The 18,526-nt window shown below is 44.9% G+C and overlaps 1 protein-coding gene across 3 annotated transcripts in view; it reads right to left on the bottom strand.

Moving 5' to 3' along the window:
• Positions 1–1,689: 1,689 nt before the first annotated feature.
• si:dkey-151g10.3 (serine/threonine-protein kinase WNK2) overlaps positions 1,690–18,526 on the bottom strand; it is a 75,805-nt gene continuing 58,968 nt past the window's right edge. For 2 of the 3 annotated variants that reach the window (XM_055930999.1, XM_055930998.1), the window contains exons 17-25: positions 14,635–14,796; positions 11,995–14,243; positions 11,478–11,730; positions 4,450–4,538; positions 3,848–4,200; positions 3,309–3,535; positions 3,033–3,128; positions 2,778–2,953; positions 1,690–2,585 (exon numbers count right to left, since the gene is read on the bottom strand). In XM_055930999.1, the coding sequence (XP_055786974.1) occupies positions 1,944–2,585; positions 2,778–2,953; positions 3,033–3,128; positions 3,309–3,535; positions 3,848–4,200; positions 4,450–4,538; positions 11,478–11,730; positions 11,995–14,243; positions 14,635–14,796 (4,247 nt within the window). In that variant the 3' untranslated portion in view covers positions 1,690–1,943. The remainder of the gene's footprint in view (positions 2,586–2,777; positions 2,954–3,032; positions 3,129–3,308; positions 3,536–3,847; positions 4,201–4,449; positions 4,539–11,477; positions 11,731–11,994; positions 14,244–14,634; positions 14,797–18,526) is intronic. The other variant, XM_055931000.1, reaches the window with a different exon arrangement.

Raw genomic sequence — 18,526 nt, 5'->3', positions numbered from 1 at the left:
AAATAGAAATACTGCATTAACTGTAAAACTTATAGTACCAAGTAAGCTTTCAGAAAATGTATTTATCAATGGTCAGATTTGTATGTATAGCTAAATGCAATGATGATTGTACTGTATCTCATTGTCCATGTGCATCCCTGTATCTGTCACTCACTGGAGTAAGTTGAGAAATGGAAGTCAGTAAACCTTTTGTTGTGTGCATGCAGGACTTAACAGATCCTTCTAGTCGAATTTACAAAAGAGTAATTCACACGTAAAATAACTTGTTAAGGACAAAAATGTTCACTAATTAAATCCAGAAAAAGTACTCGGTCTTGACAAATAGCCCAGTGAGGCTCTCACAATGCTGTCTAACAACAAACATTTTTTTTTTTTTTTTTTTTAAATTACACTTTAATTTAACCTTTATTTAACTAGGCAAGTCAGTTAAGAACAAATTCTTATTTACAATGACACGCTGGGCCAATCTGGTACAGTAACAACTAATGTGAGAGTCTGCTTTATGGAAGTAGTGGGGGTTCAATTTGTGATGCAGTGCAGCAATATTACAAAGCTTTTGTCACACAAAAGAAAACAGTCACACACACAGTAAAGTATTAATTCTAAAAGGCAATATGAGGACAGCCCATATACAGTTGGTTTCCCCATTCCATAAAATGACTTGGCAGTTTGTTTTCTTATCAGTTTTCCTAATTGCACCTTTGATATGCAGTGCAGCGATTGGTAGTGAGGAAATTCAACATTTCCCTAAAACAAATTGATTCTAGCTCAAATAAAACAGATTTATTTCTGATCAATAAATTACCTCAGAGTTTGTTGTTGTGCACAGCAGCAGACGTGAGAAATATAAGCACAAGTGCAAGCAGATTGCAGACAAGTCAAGGTACATTGTAGCCGTAAGGTCATGCAGTCTTAGTGTTTTGATGAGTGTTTATTCAATGAAAGCTCACTGAACATATTCATCAATTAAATCAAAATATCAGCATATATTGATCACAATTTAATCATGTTACTCAACATGTTATTTAAAATCTTCTTTAATCTACTGATTGACACTTTTTATCAATGTAAAAAATGATAATCCACAAAGTACATGCCTTGCCCGTGCACTACACTGTACAACAGTGTGCTTAGTGGCATTGTGGTAGTGATAATAGCCAGGTAGCACCACTATTACCATGCTCCGTGGTGTTACTGTAACATGCTGTTGTTGCACCTGCTTTATATCTCATTGGTAGCCTGTTGAAACATTTGTGCTATACTCATGTAAGAGGTCAGTTAATGCGTAAATGTTTGGTTGTTAACGTGCTTCTACAAAATTATTTGGTTAAACGGCACCACAGACAAATCAGGACATCACAGGATGATACAATTTAGATGACAGTTACTAATTGCACTTTTAAAATTCATAGTCCTTTTCGATATAAGTAATCATTGACAAAAAAAATATATGTCAATGCATAATAATGTCAATGTTTTGTGTTCCTTCATGTCTCAGCTTGGGAGGAAGAGTTCTGGGTCAAACTTAGTCAGATTTTAAAAATAACATGGCCGTTACTTGGTGTCAAAACACACAAGGAATATGTACTGAGGGAATCAATGGCAACACAAACACGCACACACACACATTACCTAATTTTGTACATCTCAAACACACCAATATCACCAATACACCCCCCCCCCCCCCCCCCCCCCCCCAGAGTTCCACATTGCCCTCTGTCTGTACATACTCTGTCTACATAGACTCAACCATCTCTCACATTCACTTCCCATCTCATCTTTACAAATATAATGGCGTCCATTTTCTCATTGTCAGACGTTACCTCTCATAACATACACAATCTCAAACTTTCCACATGGTTTTTGCACATCCATCATCTCCATCTTTTTTCTACTTCCCTCGTTCCATCCTAATCTAACACTCTTCCCCTCTCATTTTCTTTTTACTGCTGTCCCAGAGGAAGAGTGGAGGTTGGGGGCGTGGGGTGAAGTTTGGCACTGGATGGTCGAGCAGCAGCAGAGCAGGAGGAGGAGCAGGAGGAAGAGGAGGAGCAGAAGCACAATGTCCCCCCGGGGCCACCGGAGGCAGAAACAGCAGCAGCAGGAGCAGCGCCAGTGTCGATGGGCTCCACTACCGCATTGTTGCTAGACCCAGGAATCAGACACCCAGGCTGAGCTAGGGCCAGCTGAGACGACGGGGACACCTGGGAAGGCAACAGAGGTTTATTCTGATTCGGAGGTGGGGCTCCTACACCTAAATGGGGCTGCTGGGGTATCTGTTGTTGCCCTGTCTGTGGCTCTACGGGAGACAGGGACTGAGACAGTAGTGGAGTCTGGATTAGGGGCTGTATCTGTAATGGGTGAGTAGGCTGGGCTTGCTGGAGATGTAAACTTTGCTGCAGCTGAGGGACTGGAGGCATGTGTGTTTGTTGTTGTTGTGGTCCTGGTGGTCCCCCCACCCCTCTCCACTGGCTCAGGCTCCCCCCAGTGGTGTACTGAGCTGGGGTTGGAGCAGTGAGGCTGGAGGGGGCTGGGGAGGCCTGGGGGTTCAGTGGTGCCACAGGGAACCAACCAGGAGGAGCCACCTGGAAGGAAGACATCACTAATGTGACACACAATAATGACATCCAACGGTTTTTGGTAGCTTGCAGTCATACACTGAACTGTACAAAAATGTACAAGCGTGTACACAATACATTGGCAATGGAATACTGTACATGGGCAATAAATACACATGCACTGTATACGTATAGGTCGTGTGAGGCCTGGTGCGTTACCTCTGTGGCCTGTGGCCACCCTCCCAACTCCTGCACCTGCTGAATCTGCTTGATCTGATTGAGCGAGGGCTTGGGAGCGGCGGGACCCACTGTCTCCTTCGTCCAATCATCAACCAGTCTGTGCAAGTCATCTGTGAACATGCTCTTTCTGGCACCCTGGGAGGGAGGACTGTGGTCTGAGAAGAGAGAAAGGGAAGATAATCAATCAAACACCACTTATTCAGAGGAAGAGTTAGGTTTCGGTGAAACCATTACCTCTTTTGGTAGTCAGTAGGGTGGTTTGTTCTGGGTTGCAGTATGGCGGCAGTTTTCTCTGTTCTCCCCCTGAGAAACTACTGGACTGTTGTATACCTTCAGCAGAGACAACAGAGTCAGACATCACATATATCACGTTCAGTGGGAGAGAGATGAGAGAGGGAAAGATAAAATAGAGAGCTAGAAGACAGAAAGAGAGAGGACCGAGGGAGAGAGAGAAATACACAGATCAAGACTGAAAGACCGAGAGTAGACCCAGAAAGAGAGATTGGTTACCGGGGTGACCAGCGAGTACATTGTTGTCCATGTGGGAGTGGGGCCTGGGCCGGAGCTTGGCTTTGGCCTGCCTGGGCCTGCGGGGGGAGAGGGCTGGGGACCCTGAGGGGAAGGGTGGGGTGCGGGGCAGGGTCTGCCGGTGGTCTTTGAGGGAGCGCAGCTGTCTGTACAGCTCCTGGAGCTGTCTGTTCTGCTGAGCCTGGAGGGACACCACCTCCTTGATGTGCCTGGGGAAGAGAGGTAAAATACAGGGGGAGGAATGGAGGAGGGAGACATGAAGAGAATGGGGTTTGGGAGATCATTAATGGCAGAGCGACAGAGTTGAGGAGTGATATGTTGAGAATGTAGACAGGCAGGGATGGAATGGAGTGGTTGGGTGGGAGAAAGAGTAAAAATTGGTCAGTTAAAATAGAACATCAACATGTTGAATGATACTGAAAATAAACCCTGTCCCTTTTTTCCCCTCCGTCTCCCAGATGGGTCAATGACTGCACAAAATTAATTCCCAATAAACTAGGTATTCTATTGTATCATCTCACTTCTCTCTCAGCGTGTGCAGCTCCTTCCTCAGGTCTTCATCCTCCATCTCACTCTCCTCATCATCGCTACTGCCCAGGGGAGAATGACCATGCCCGTGACCATGTCCTCGGGGTGGGTGGCTCAGTGCTGGAGTCCTCTTCCCTTCCTCCCTCTCTCCCTCCTTCCCTCGGGTCCTCCTCCTCTCTCTCTCCAGGTCAGGAGACACAGGGGAGCTGTCCGTCAGTTCTTTCTCCTCTTTCTGGGCCTCCGTCTGGGTCACAGAGAAGCGCCCCACTTTCCTGTGGCTGCTGCCCGTACCGCAGGCTGCCTCCTTGGGGGGAGAGGCCTCAGGGGGCTGGGGCACTGGGGTGACCTGGGGAAAATACAAAGTGGGAGTCATTAAGTTTGTGTGTGTTCCTCCTTCTCCAGCACATTCTGATATTTAACCAGGAAGTGATTATCAGGAAGTTCTAGGCACTTAATAGATCTGAAATAATTTAATAGGCCTGGTAGTAGTACCATCGTGTCCTCTCGTACACTGTGAGGCTATTTTCCCATATTGCTTACACCTACCTATCTAATCTTTTCAGAACTACACAAGTGTCTAGAGTCTGTTTTGTACCTGAAATCGTCCCTTGAGTGAGTGAGGAGGGTTGGAGGAAGCCCCCTCTCTCGCCTCTCTGACTGCCTGACTGCCACTAGAGTGACCGTCTGGTAAAAAGAAGGGGAATGAAAAACAACAAGGGGAGAGAGAGGAGGACATAGAAAGACAAGGACACGGAGACAGAGACACACATGGGTATGGATACAGACGTGAGGACAAGGTAGATAGACAAACGCACAGAAATAGGCACACACAGAGGGGTATACCGACAAGCACAGGGATAAGACATGGACACAGACACCGCAAACACAGAAAAACAGAGTTAAAGATCATGACATCACATTATTTGACAGCAGCCCTGTGATTACACAAAAAAGTATTCTATTGTAGACAAGCTTACAATTCATGGGAATGTGTGTGTGACATTACATTGATTTAGGAAACTATAGCATTTTTATAATGTTTTGCTGTCCTTTTCTTACAGTGACAGGAATAAGCATAAAAACGTCATAATGATAACGATAACTTAAAAATAACATCTACAGTAAAAACATGCTTAAATAAGCATTATGTCATGGGGTGTGGGGAGGGTTGGTATATACTGTAGGTAAGTAATTAATATTCACATATCAACGACATGAGATAGAAATGCATTTTAGGGAGGGGTCAGTTAGTTGAATGTATGCATCAGTACCCCCCCCCCCCCCACCACACACACACACACACACACACACACAGTGTACCTGTACCATATCAGACCCCACACACTAACATCACATGTCAATCTGGATGAATGAATTCATCCACAATGTAGATTAACAGTGATTTTGTCATTCATGGAATATGATATCTGGGGGGTTTCTAAACAGAATGTGTGTATATGAATATGTTGCATCATTTGAGATATCAATGTAAAAATGTACAGCTTGGCATGAATGCTGCTGATGTTATGGTATTACACATTATGTATGATAGTACATCACCATATACAGTTGAAGTCAGAAGTTTACAAAAACTGAGTTTAAATGTATTTGGCTAAGGTGTATCACAATTCCTGACATTTAATCCTAGTAAAAATTCCCTGTCTTAGGTCAGTTAGGATCACCACTTCATTTTAAGAATGTGAAATGTGCGAATAATAGTAGAGAATGATTTATTTCAGCTTTTATTTCTTTCATCACATTCCCAGTGAGCATCAAGTTTCCACACACTCAATTAGTATTTGGTAGCATTGCCTTTAAATTGTTTAACTTGGGTCAAACGTTTGAGGTAGCCTTCCACAAGCATGTGCGGCTCTCTTATTTTCAAGCCTTCCACAAGCTTCCCACAATACATTGGATGAATTTTGGCCCGTTCCTCCTGACAGAGCTGGTGTAACTGAGTCAGGTTTGTAGGCCTCCTTGCTCGCACACGCTTTTTCAGTTCTGCCCACAAATTGTCAATGGGATTGAGGTCAGAGCTTTCTGATGGCCACTCCAATACCTTAACTTTGTTGTCCTTAAGCCATTTTGCCACAACTTTGGAAGCATGCTTGGGGTCATTGTCCATTTGGAAGACCCATTTGCGACCAAGCTTTAACTTCCTGCCTGATGTCTTGCTTCAATATATCCACATGATTGTCCTTCCTCATGAGCCATCTATTTTGTGAAGTGCACCAGTCCCACCTGCAGCAAAGCACCCACACAACATGATGCTGCCACCTTCATGCTTCACGTTTGGGATGGTATTCTTCGGTTTGCAAGCCTCCCCCTTTTTCCTCCAAACATAACGATGGTCATTATGGCCAAACAGTTCCATATTTGTTTCATCAGACCAGAGGACATTTCTCCAAAAACTAGGATCTTTGTCCCCATGTGCAGTTGCAAACCGTAGTCTGGCTATTTTCTGGCAGTTTTGGAGAAGAGGTTTCTTCCTTGCTGAGCGGCCTTTCAGGTTATGTCAATATAGGACTCGTTTTACTGTGGATATAGATACTTTTGTACCCGTTTCCTCCAGCATCTTCACAAGGTCCTTTGCTGCTATTCTGGGATTGATTGGCACTTTTCGCACCAAAGTACGTTCATCTCTAGGAGACAGAATGATTCTCCTTCCTGAGTGGTTTGATGGCTATGTACCTTCAGGCATTTGTAAATTGCTCCCAAGGATGAACCAAACTTGTGGAGGTCTACAATTAATTTATTTTGATTTTCCCATGATGTCAAGCAAAGAGGCACTGAGTTTGAAGGTAGGCCTTGAAAAACATCCACAGAGACACCTCCGATTGACTCAAATGATGTCAATTAGCCTAACAGAAGCTTCTAAAGCCATGACATAATTTTCTGGAATTTTACAAGCTGTTTAAAGGCACAGTCAACTTAGTGTATGTAAACTTCTAACCCACTGGAATTGTGATGCAGTGAATTGTACAGTTGAAGTCGGAAGTTTACATACACTTAGGTTGGAGTCATTCAAACTCGTTTTTCAACCACTCCACAAATTTCTTGTTAACAAACTATAGTTTTGGCAAGTTGGTTAGTACATCTACTTTGTGCATGACACAAGTCATTTTTCCAACAATAGTTTACAGACAGATTATTTCACTTATAATTTACAGTATCACAATTCCAGTGGGTCAGAAGTTTACATACACTAAGTTGACTGTACCTTTAAACAGCTTGTAAAATTCCAGAAAATGATATCATGGTTTTAGAATATTTAGTTAGGCTAATTGACATAATTTGAGTCAGTTGGAGATGTACCTGTAGATGTATTTCAAGGTCTACCTTAAAACTCATTAAAAAAAGCCAGACTACGGCTTGCAACTGCACATGGGAACAAATATCCTAGTTTTTGGAGAAATGTCTTCTGGTCTGATGAAACAAAAATGGAACTGTTTGGCCATAATGACCATCGTTATGTTTGGAGGAAAAAGGGGGAGGCTTGCAAGCCGAAGAACCTCATCCCAACCGTGAAGCACGGGGGTGGCAGCATCATGTTGTGGGGATGCTTTGCTGCAGGAGGGACTGGTGCACTTCACAAAATAGACGGCATCACGAGGAAGGAAAATTCTGTGTATATACTGAAGCAACATCTCAAGACATCAGTCAGGAAGTTAAAGTTTGGTCGCAAATGGGTCTTACAAATGGAAAATGACCCCAAGCATGCTTACAAAGTTGTGGCAAAATGGCTTAAAGACAACAAAGTCAAATCATTAGAGTGGCCATCACAAAGCCCTGACCTCAATCCGATAGAAAATGTGTGGGCAGAACTGAAAAAGCGTGAGTGAGCAAGGAGGCCTACAAATCTGACTCTGTTACACCAGCTCTGTCAGGAGGAATGGGCCAAAATTCACCCAATGTATTGTAGGAAGCTTGTGGAAGGCTAGCCGAAACATTTGACCCAAGTTGAACAATTTAAGGCAATGCTACCAAATACTAATTGAGTGTATGTAAACTTCTGACCCACTGGGAATGTGATGAAAGAAATAAAAGCTGAAATAAATCGTTCTCTCTACTATTATTCTGACATTTCACATTCTTAAAATAAAGTGGTGATCCTAACTGACCTAACACAGGGAATTTTTACTAGGATTAAATGTCAGGAATTGTGATAAACCGAGTTTAAATGTATTTGGATAAGGTGTATGTAAACTTTTAACTTCAACTGTAAGTGAAATAATCTGTCTGTAAACAATTGTTGGAAAAATGACTTGTGTCATGCACTAAGTAGATGTCCTAACCGACTTGCCAAAACTATAGTTTGTTAACAAGACATTTGTGGAGTGGTTTAAAAATGAGTTTTAATGACTCCAACCTAAGTGTATGTAAACTTCCGACTTAAACTGTATACACACATATGTAGAACAAGTGCACATACACTACATGTCCAAAAGTATGTGGACACCTGCTCGCCAACATCTCATTCCAAAACCATGGCCATTATTACGGTGTTCGTCCCCCCTTTTGCTGCTATAACAGCCTCCACTCTTCTGGGAAGGCTTTCCACTAGATGTTGGAACACTGCTGCGGGGACTTGCTTCCATTCAGCCACAAGAGCATTAGTGAGGTCGGGCACTGGTGTTGGGTGATTAGGCCTGGCTCTCAGTCGGCGTTCCAATTCATCCCAATGGTGTTCGATGGGGTTGAGGTCAGGGTTCTCTGCAGACCAGTCAAGTTCTTCCACACCGATCTTGAAAAAGCATTTTTGTATGGACCTCGCTTTGTGCACGGGGGCATTTTCATTCTGAAACAGGAAAGGGCCTTCCCCCAAACTGTTGCCACAAAGTTGGAAGCACAGAATCATCTAGAATTGGCGCAGCGGTCTAAGGCACTGCATCACTAAAAATCCAATCCAGGTTCGATCCCGGGCTGTGTCGCAACCGGCCGCAACCTGGAGACCGATTAGGCGAAGCACAATTGGCCCAGCGTCCACTCCTTGTGGCAGCCGGGCACATGCAGTGTGAAAAGAAGCAGTGCGGCTGGGCGGGCTGGTGTTTCGGAGAACACATGGCTCTCGACCTTCGCCTCTCAAAACAAATCACTACATGGCCCCGAGTCCGTACAGGAGTTGCAGCGATGGGACAACACTGTAACTACCAATTGAATATCACGAAAATGGGGAGAGAAAGTACCCAATGTTGTTTTTTAAATAAACAATACAAATATTCCCTTAACTGGAACTATGGGGCCTTAATCCGAACCATGAAAAACGGCCCCAGACCATTATTCCTCCTCCACCAAATTTTACAGTTGGCACTATGCATTCCGGCAGGTAGCGTTCTCCTGTTATTGTCTAGAATGTCATTGTATGCTGTAGCGTTAAGATTTCCCTTCACTGGAACTAAGGGGCTTAGCCCAAACCATGAAAAACAGCCCCAGAACATTATTCCTCCTCCACCAAATTTTACAGTTGGCACCATGCATTCCGGCAGAGTGCTACAACCGAAGACAGACAACTGTTACACGCTACGCTCTTCAGTCCCGTTCTGTGAGCTTGTGTGGCCTACCAGTTCGTGGCTGAGCCGCTGTTGCTCCTAGAGGTTTCCACTTCACAATAACAGCACTTACAGTTGACCGGAGCAGCTCTAGCAGCGCAGAAATTTGACAAACTGACTTGTTTGAAAGGTGGCATCCTATGACAGTGCCACGTTGAAAGTCACTGAGCTCTTCAGTACGGGCCATTCTACTGCTAATGTTTGTCTATGGAGATTGCATGGCTGTGTGCTCAATTTTATACAACTGTCAGAATCGGGTGTGGCTGAAAGAGCTGAATCCACTCATTTGGCCATGTAGTGTAAAATGAAAATACACATAACTAAACTACAGTGAAACACACTAATACATACAAGAATAGCAGTCTGGTCAAACAATATAAGCTTATACTGTAAGCTTAACCTTACAAAAGCCTATGCAGGTAAGAAAGAAACAGTATATATATATATATATATATATATATATATATATATATATATATACGGTACCAGTCAAAAGTGTGCAAAACTGTCATGGCAAAGGGTGGCTACTTTGAAGAATCCAAAATGTTAAATATATTTAGATTTGTATAACACTTTTTTGGTTACTACATTATTCCATATGTGTTATTTCATAGTTTTGATGTCGTCCCTATTATTCTACAATGTAGAAAATAGTAAAAATAAAGAAAAACCCTGGAATGAGTAGGTGGGTCCAAACCTTTGACTGGTACTGTAGTTACTAATAAACCCTGTTCTGTACAATGTGCACAATGTATAGTAAATGATGACTGTCATCATAACCTAGGATATCACATACAATACATAACATACTGACAAGCAAATGGCTCATGTAGAAAGTATTTTAAGGAATGTATTGCATCTAAATGTACTGCATACATATGCAGTGATTGCCATGGATTGCCATGACATGTGCCACGTGTGATTGTGAGCCCTCAAAGCATGGTATGTAAGTGAGCCCTCAAAGCGTGGTATGTAAGTGAGCCCTCAAAGCGTGGTATGTAAGTGAGCCCTCAAAGCGTGGTATGTAAGTGAGCCCTCAAAGCGTGGTATGTAAGTGAGCCCTCAAAGCGTGGTATGCAAGTGAGCCCTCAAAGCGTGGTATGTACACGCCCCTACGTATTTATTTGGACAGCGAACCTAAAACTTTTAATTTGCCTCTGTACTCCAGCATTTTGGATTTGAGATCAAATGTTTTATGAGGTGACAGTACAGAATGTCACCATGTGATGGTATTTTCATACAAATAAAAAGGTGACATTCTGTACAGTTGCCTCATATAAAACATTTGATCTCAAATGCTGGAGTATAGAGCCAAATTAAAAGTTTGAGCTTCACTGTCCAAATAAATACGTAGGGGAGTGTTTGTGTGTACATTATGTGTGTGTCCTTGAACCGTGGTGTATGTGCGAGTGTGTGTGGGGTGCTCTTAGCTACTCTGTGCCAGCAGGTGTGGTGGTTGGTGTGGTGAGGGCAGTGTTTGGTGTGTAGGCACTGACTGGGCAGTGGCCTACAGAGCAGAGGGTGGGGCGGGGCTGTGGTGGGCATCCTAGCTCAGGGGCTGCAGATCCAGGTGCACCTCCGGAGTTACAGTAGTAAGCTCATCTGCACCAAGGACATATCACCATCCTGATGATGCCCGTCTCTTCCCTCCTTCCTTCCTACACTCTGTACTATTTTCCTCCTCATCCCCCCTTCTCTGGCTCCTCTTCTCTATGCTTCTTTCCACTATTCCAGCCTCATGCCAAGGGTGAGTTATCCCCCATGCAAACAAAAAAAAGATTGCCAAAATAAATTTAGTAAAGCCATTCTCCAAAACAAATGAATCCAAACGAGTAATGTATCATGTAGTGATATCATCGACATGACACTATACAACAAAAATAATAACATTACAATAGATACAATTACAGTTACTAATTACTTGTTAAATAAACAATCAAATAATTGCTGTCAAAGATGATCAGAAATAACACAACTAGGTTACACTAAACATACTGTATACCCATTTGTATTTGAGATAAACACGCCCACCAACCAACATCCCATTCACCCTCTCTCTCTAAGATCACGCTACCTTGCTGGACTCTGGGCTTCTTGAACGAGCTGGCGGAGTGGCGCAGTTTGCACGCCCAGCTTTTGAATTTGCGAGTCCAGGATTTCTTGCTAACGGGATTTCTGATACTAGGACATGTCAGGTTTAGGCCAAAATATCCACCTCCTGCATTGTGCTGTGGCGGCGATCCAGGGCCCAGGGGGATGGGGTGCAGATTTGGGGGCCACGTAGTGACTTCTCCTGGGGTACTGGTGTCAGAGTGAGGGGGGGCAGCCTGGAGGGGTAGGGGGAGGGGACAGGTAACATAGCGACATGGTAAGAGTTGCTGCCAAAATCGGGGGTAGAGACACTCGGAGAGAAAAAAAAAAGAGATGCTGGAATATCATAAACTTACATAACAAGAACCGTAGCATTGAAAAAGACATTCATAAGAACAAGGCAATCGAAGTAGTGATCTTTACATAAAGTTTTAGGTAAAAGTCAATCAAACACTATTCAATGTTTCAATTCAACATCCAGATATGTGGACCTTACTTACAAAAACGGTGAGTTCTCCAGGGACAGGCGGGTGCCCGGCCGAGTCTCCGTGTGGGGAGGCCAGGAGGGAGGAAGCGAGGGAGGAGGAGGAGAGAGACGGCCCGGGCTGCTGCTCCACCGGGTTTGCTGGTGGAGCCTCCTCCCCCACTCCTCTCCCTCTTTCCAGGTCAGGAGAGGTGGAGGAGGAGCGGGAGGTGGTGGAGGAGGTGGTGGAGGAGGAGGAGTGAGGAGAGGTGTCTGAGGAGGACAACACGGGAGAAGGGAAGGAGGAGGGTTGGATCGAGTGCAGCTCCGAGGATTCATCCCCTCCTGCCGATGTGGACGCTGCTGACACTGCAGTGGCACCTGCGGTAGAAGCCACAGCAGCTCCCCCCGTCACAGCTGCCCCACTACTATACTCCTGATACAACAAGTTCCTCAGCTTTTCATCCAGAGTCTTAATGCGGTTGTCTACAAACTCGATTTTGGGAGGGCCCTCACTGTCCGACTCGGCCACAGAGGATGGTTGGACTGGGGATGGGGTCAGGGTGAGGGAGAGGGGCAGTAGGGGGGCATCAGAGGTTGTGTTAATGTTGAGGGGCAGAGGGGGCAGAGATACGTCTGAGGAGGGATGTAGAGGGGCAGAGTGACTGCCTGTATCCTCTGTCACACTGTCCTCCTCTGTAGACCTCTCCCACTCTGACTGTTGTAATGACGGCTGCTTCTGGAGAGGAGCCTGCTGGGGCACCTGCGGCTGCTGAGGGTTAACCTCTTGTTGTTTTTGTTGTTGCTGCTGATGCTGCTGTACTAGTTGTTGTGTCTGTTCTAGAGGGAGTTGTTGAGCTTGCTGTTGTACCAGCGCCATGTTTAGTGGCTGTACTGATTGTTGTTGGACATACTGTTGGTTCACTGACAGCTGATGTTGCTGCTGCTGTTGCATTTGCTGTTGCTGCTGCTGTTGTTGCTGCTGCTGTTGCATTTGCTGTTGCTGCTGCTGTTGTTGCTGCTGCTGCTGCTGTTGTTGTTGTTGGAGCATTTGCTGTTGCTGCTGAATATGCAGTGCTTGTTGCAGAGCTAACTGTTGCTGATGCTGTGGCAGCAAGTCAATCGCTGCTTGTTGCTGTGAAATGACTGGTTGTTTTTGCTGTGGTGGTGGCAACTGGTGTAGCTGTTGCATGTTTAACTGGGCGTTGTACTTTGCATTCTGCATTTGGACAGGCATTTTCTGAGTCTGTTGTTGTAGTGCCAGCGGCAACATCTCTGTCTGTGATTGCAGGGACATACACTGTTGTTGTAACGGCTCTGTGTGACTGAGCTGGGGCTGCAAATGTACCTCAGACTGCTGCTGTTGTTGTGGCTGTAGTTGTTGCAGCATCTGCAACTGTTGAATAGATTGTTGCAATGTGTGTTGCTGCTTCTGCTGCTGCAGTTGTATCTGCTCTTGGTACTCTTGCTGTTGTTGCTGTACCTGTTGGAGTTGCACAGTCTTCAGGTGTTGTTGTTGTTGTTGCTGATGTTCTAGGAGCGGTTGCTGCTGCTGTACCTGTTGCACTGTCTGGAGTTGCTGTTGTAACCGGACCTGAGGCTGAGCCTGGGCTGCTATGCACTGCATCTGAGGCAGAGTTTGTTGCTGCTCCTCCAGACGGGCACAGCTAACAGGAGGAGAGGCCACGGCTGCAGCCACAGCCACTGGAGGGTGGATTGAGCCAGTGGATGAGTGGTCCCCTCCAGACACACACTGTCCTAGGGTGGCCACCTTTACTACATCACCCAGGCTTGGTCCTTGGCCCTGGCTCACCATAGAGCCCCCACTAGTAGCTGGGGAGGTCAGAGCTTCAGTTGGAGAGGGGGTGGTAGTGGTCGCGATGGTGGCAGAAGCAGCTACCATGGTAGGGACTGGGAGGTTGGCAGCGGTGGTTGGGATGGAGGATGTTGCTGTGGTGGCACTGGAAGTTTGGTCAATGGAAGCCTGCAGGTCTAGGCCTAGGCCAGCCGAGGCAGCGGGGACTGGGTGTGGGACTGAGGCAACAACTGCACTAGCGAGACTAGACGTCAGGGCGGAAACCGTACTGTCAGAGGCAGTCGTGTCAGGAGCGGGGGCAGCAGAGGCTGGGGGGGCAGACATGGAGGCAGGGGCAGAAACGGTGGAGGCGGAGGCAGGGGGGGAGGAGGCGGTGGCAGGGACACACAGGGTGGACGTGGAGCGGGGAGGAGGAGAGGAGACCATTCCAGCGAAGGAGGAGTCCGATCTCTGGGATCCTCCGCCCCCCTCTAAAGTAAGTCGACAATCAGAGCACACAAGACCAGAGAGAGGAGGGACAGAGGTTAAGTTGGTGTTACTCAACAGACAGAACCAAACACAGCTAAGCCGAGCCCAGCCGTACTACACTGGCCTGGTTACGCTTCCACCATAGTTGTTGGAAAAGACAATGCAACAAGACAATATTAAAACCAGCACATGGGAGAAGGGGTTGTAACATTTTCTGTACAGTGCATAGCCCACCTTTGGAGCAGGACACTAACTGCACCGGACAGTTCAGAAAATATTTCAACGCCTGCTGTTTTCGGGGTGGGCTTGGTAGTGTGAAAAGGGTATTGCTGCCCTGTGTTAGATTACTGCCCAGGTGTGCCTTTTATTAACCCAATCATATTGTTACTGTACCTCTGTCAGTGTCTGTAGACTGGGGCACCCTGACCTCTCCGGTCGAGAGAGGTGGAGGGGTGGACGCTCCTCCCTGGTTGGACGTGGAGTCTCTGTGTCTGATGGTCTGGTTGATGAAGAACCTCCATCTGCCCACCGGAGACGACTGAGGCGCCCAGTCCACTGGAACATAAAATAATATATAAAAAGTCCCACTTTAAACTAACTACAACTTTCAAGGTTCCCTTAAACACTTTATAAAACCTATATAGATGTTTTAGAAGTAATTCAGAATTATTAATAATGCTTTATCACAAGGAACTGCACAACTGGCAGATAGAGAGCGAAATAATATAGAAAAGGTCCCATTTGAATTAACTAACTTTACTTTCATAAACATAAACACATAGATCAGTGGTCACCAACCTTTGCTGAGTCAAGATCACTAAATCAAAATACAAGCCGAGATCTACTGCTGCGATTTGTTTTTAACATGACTTAAAAAATGTAAGCCTATGCAACATTAACCAATGAAAAACAGTTCTGTAGCAACGAGGTTTGTACAGTAGGCTATAGGCCCAATACATTATCACTGCATATTGGCTATGCTTGAGTTGCCCTGCCAATGTTGCTCTTCTCAGACCATTTTGAAATTATACTTCAAAATTGTAGGTATATGATCACACTAGTAATAGATAATTTGTTGTATTACTTGTGAGGCACAGATGAGTGATAATAATAAGCTTTTTTTTACTGGACTGATGGCCTGCATCTGATGGTCAGCCTGAGGGGAGGGAGACTGCATCTCCCCAGACTCACCATCCCCTTCTCGCCGCTGAGAAAAGGGGACCCAGTCTTCAGTTAATAACGAAACTTAAGTCGCGCAGCATTATTTCAGCCTTAATTCATGTTGTTACTCCTATGACCAGAGCAAGTGAAATATTCCTTGATATTAAAAAAGACACAAGAACGTGCATTTCATGTCTTATAGAACTGTTGAACAAAGTGTTGACAGTGCTGAATAACAACTTAAATATGAACTAACTCATAAAAACAGCAGCTCTTTTCTGTATTCATTGAGTCTCTCTCTAGTCATGCTTTTAAAATCTCACATTACCAACTTTGCTGTGCATTCGAGCCTTCTTTTTACACTGTCGTGAGGAAACTGTGCAGACACGGGGATCTGAGCCATCTGATTGGTCAGTGGTAGGCCTATAGGTGCACTTGATTTGCTCTCTGGGCCTGCCGGGCAGGAGGAGTTCTACCTCAGACACATGAAATGGTTAAAAATGGGAACACTTTGCCTTCCCGGCGCTAGGGCTGCTGAATCAAGTGCACCTACAGCCAACAGCACGAAACAAATAAAAAAATAGGAACGCAAGGCGTATCGTTGTGTTTTTACAGAAATGTTTGGTGATCGACTAGGAATGGCTTGGAGATGGCCATCATGTTCCACCGGTTAGTGACCATGGACATCATTCATAATGCTTTATAAAGGATGGCAAAAGGGTTAAAGGAGTTGTAACTATTTTACGACATGATGTTAGATGGTTCCTAACCCTGAAAGTAGTCTATGGGCCTGGAGAAATCGTAATCCATGGTGTGTTTTCCTTAAACAACCATTTCAAACTTCAGCTAACTTTAGCCACAACTAGCAAAAATGTAAGAAAGTAATAGGTGCATGTGACCAAAATCACCTGAAATCAACTTCATATTTACTTAAAGATGATTTGGCCCCAAAAAAAACATGTTCACATGCCCCTATCACTACCATAGATGTATTTGCTAAAGGTGGCTATACTTAGTTGAACTTTGTAATGGATTTAAAGAAAAGCAAACAATGGATTACAATATCTCCTTGCCCATGGACTACTTTCCGGCTGAGGAACCATCTAACATCATGTTGTAAAATAGTAACCTACTCCATTTGGCAAAGCACCAGATGCCATGAACATTTATAGTTCACTTGAAGATGGAGAGAGATGGTATATCATGTCAATCGAACTGTGTAAAAAGTTTGTTGCAATAAAATCAACTACGAAAATGTAAATGGACAATTATGCATTTATTTGATCTTATCTATCTAACCTACATAGGGTCATATAGTATAGGAGGACTAGTGGGGAGGAGGAGGGGCGAGTCCCAAATTGCATTCTATTCCCTATATAGTGCACTACTATTGACGAGGGCCCATAGGGATCTGGTCAAAAGATGTGCACTACATAGGGAAATGCAGTGCATTCGGAAAGTATTAAGTCCGCATCACTTTTTCCAACATTTTGTTACGTTACAGCCTTATTCTAAAATTGATGAAACTATTTTTTCCCACTCATCAATCTACACACAATACCTGATAATGACAAAGCGAAAACAGGTTTTTAGAAATGTTTGCACATTTATAAAAAACAAAACAGAAATATTTTACATAAGTATTCAGACCCTTTACTATGAGAGTTGAAATTGAGCTCAGGTGCATCCTGTTTCCATTGATGTTTCTACAACTTGATTGGCGTCCACCTGTGGTAAATTCAATTGATTGGACATGATTTGGAATGGCACAACCTGGGTCCCACAGTTGACAGTGCATGTCAGAGCAAAAACCAAGCCATGCGGTCGAAGGAATTGTTCGTAGAGCTCCGAGAAAGGGTTGTGTTGAGGCACAGATCTGGGAAGGGTACCAAAACATTTCCTGAGCATTGAAGGTCCACAAGAACACAGTGGCCTCCATCATTCTTCAATGGAAGCAGTTTGGAACCACCAAGACTCTTACTAGAACTGGCCGCCAGGTCAAACTGAGCAATTGGGGGAGAAGGTCCTTCGTCAGGGAAGAACCTGATGGTCAAGAACCTGATGGTCAATCAGACAGAGCTCTAGTGTTCCTCTGTGGAGACAGAACCTTCCAGAAGGATAACCATCTCTGCAGCACTCCACCAATCAGGCCTTTATGGTAGAGTGGCCAGATGGAAGCCACCCCTCAGTAAAAGGCTCATGACAGACCGCTTAGCGTTTGCCAAAAGGCACCTAAAAGACTCTCAGACCAGGAGAAACAAGGTTGAAAGCAAGATTGGACTCTTTGGCATAAATGTCAAGCGTCACGTCTGGAGGAAACCAGGCACCGCTCATCTCCTGGTCCATACCATCCCTACCTACGGGGAAGCATGGTGGTGGTAGCATCATGCTGTGGGGATGTTTTTTCAGAGGCAGGGACTGGGAGACTAGACAGGATCGAGGGAAAGATGAACGGAGAAAAGTACAGAGATTCGTGATGAAAACCTGCTCTAGAGCGCTCAGGACCTCCTACTGGGGCGATGTCAGCCTAGACAACGCAGGAGTGGTGTTACGGATACAGGTATCCTGTGTGTATTTGTTTTCTCAGTCGCCAATCAGGGACCAATCTGAAGACACACCTGCTCCTTTTCCCTTACCCAATCACATCCCCTTTCCCTTGGTTTAAAAGAAACCCAATCAGTTGTCTCTGAAGCTATCTCTTTTGTTTTTGCGCCTTCATGTCACATTTGTCCGATATTATGTGAGTATGTATTGTTGTGGTGTATGACTGTTTGTTTGTTGGTGGGAAAAGGGGATGCCAAGTTACCCATGGGCATACATTACCCGTAGGAAAACTTTGTCTAAGTACCCTAGTTAGAACTGGGTGGACCACCCACTGTATTATATTGGTTAGTTAGCTAGCTGTTCATGAAGCAGGCTAGACTAGCTTAGGGTTTAAAAAAAATATGAGTTCTTTCCTTGGGTCCAGCTCAGCCCCCCCCCATTACCGTGTGTTTGAACAATAAACCTTAAGTGTTTGACGGTAGATTTAGGTTGTCTGTTGTTTTTCGATCTCACTGTTCCTTTGCACTGTTATGATTTGCATGAGATATGTTACGGGTCTCGTTTCCATCCCCCCTAGACT

The sequence above is a fragment of the Salvelinus fontinalis genome, chromosome 8, assembly GCF_029448725.1.
Source record: "Salvelinus fontinalis isolate EN_2023a chromosome 8, ASM2944872v1, whole genome shotgun sequence".
Taxonomy (NCBI): Eukaryota; Metazoa; Chordata; class Actinopteri; order Salmoniformes; family Salmonidae; genus Salvelinus; species Salvelinus fontinalis.
This window is presented reverse-complemented; position numbering and strand designations above follow the sequence as displayed.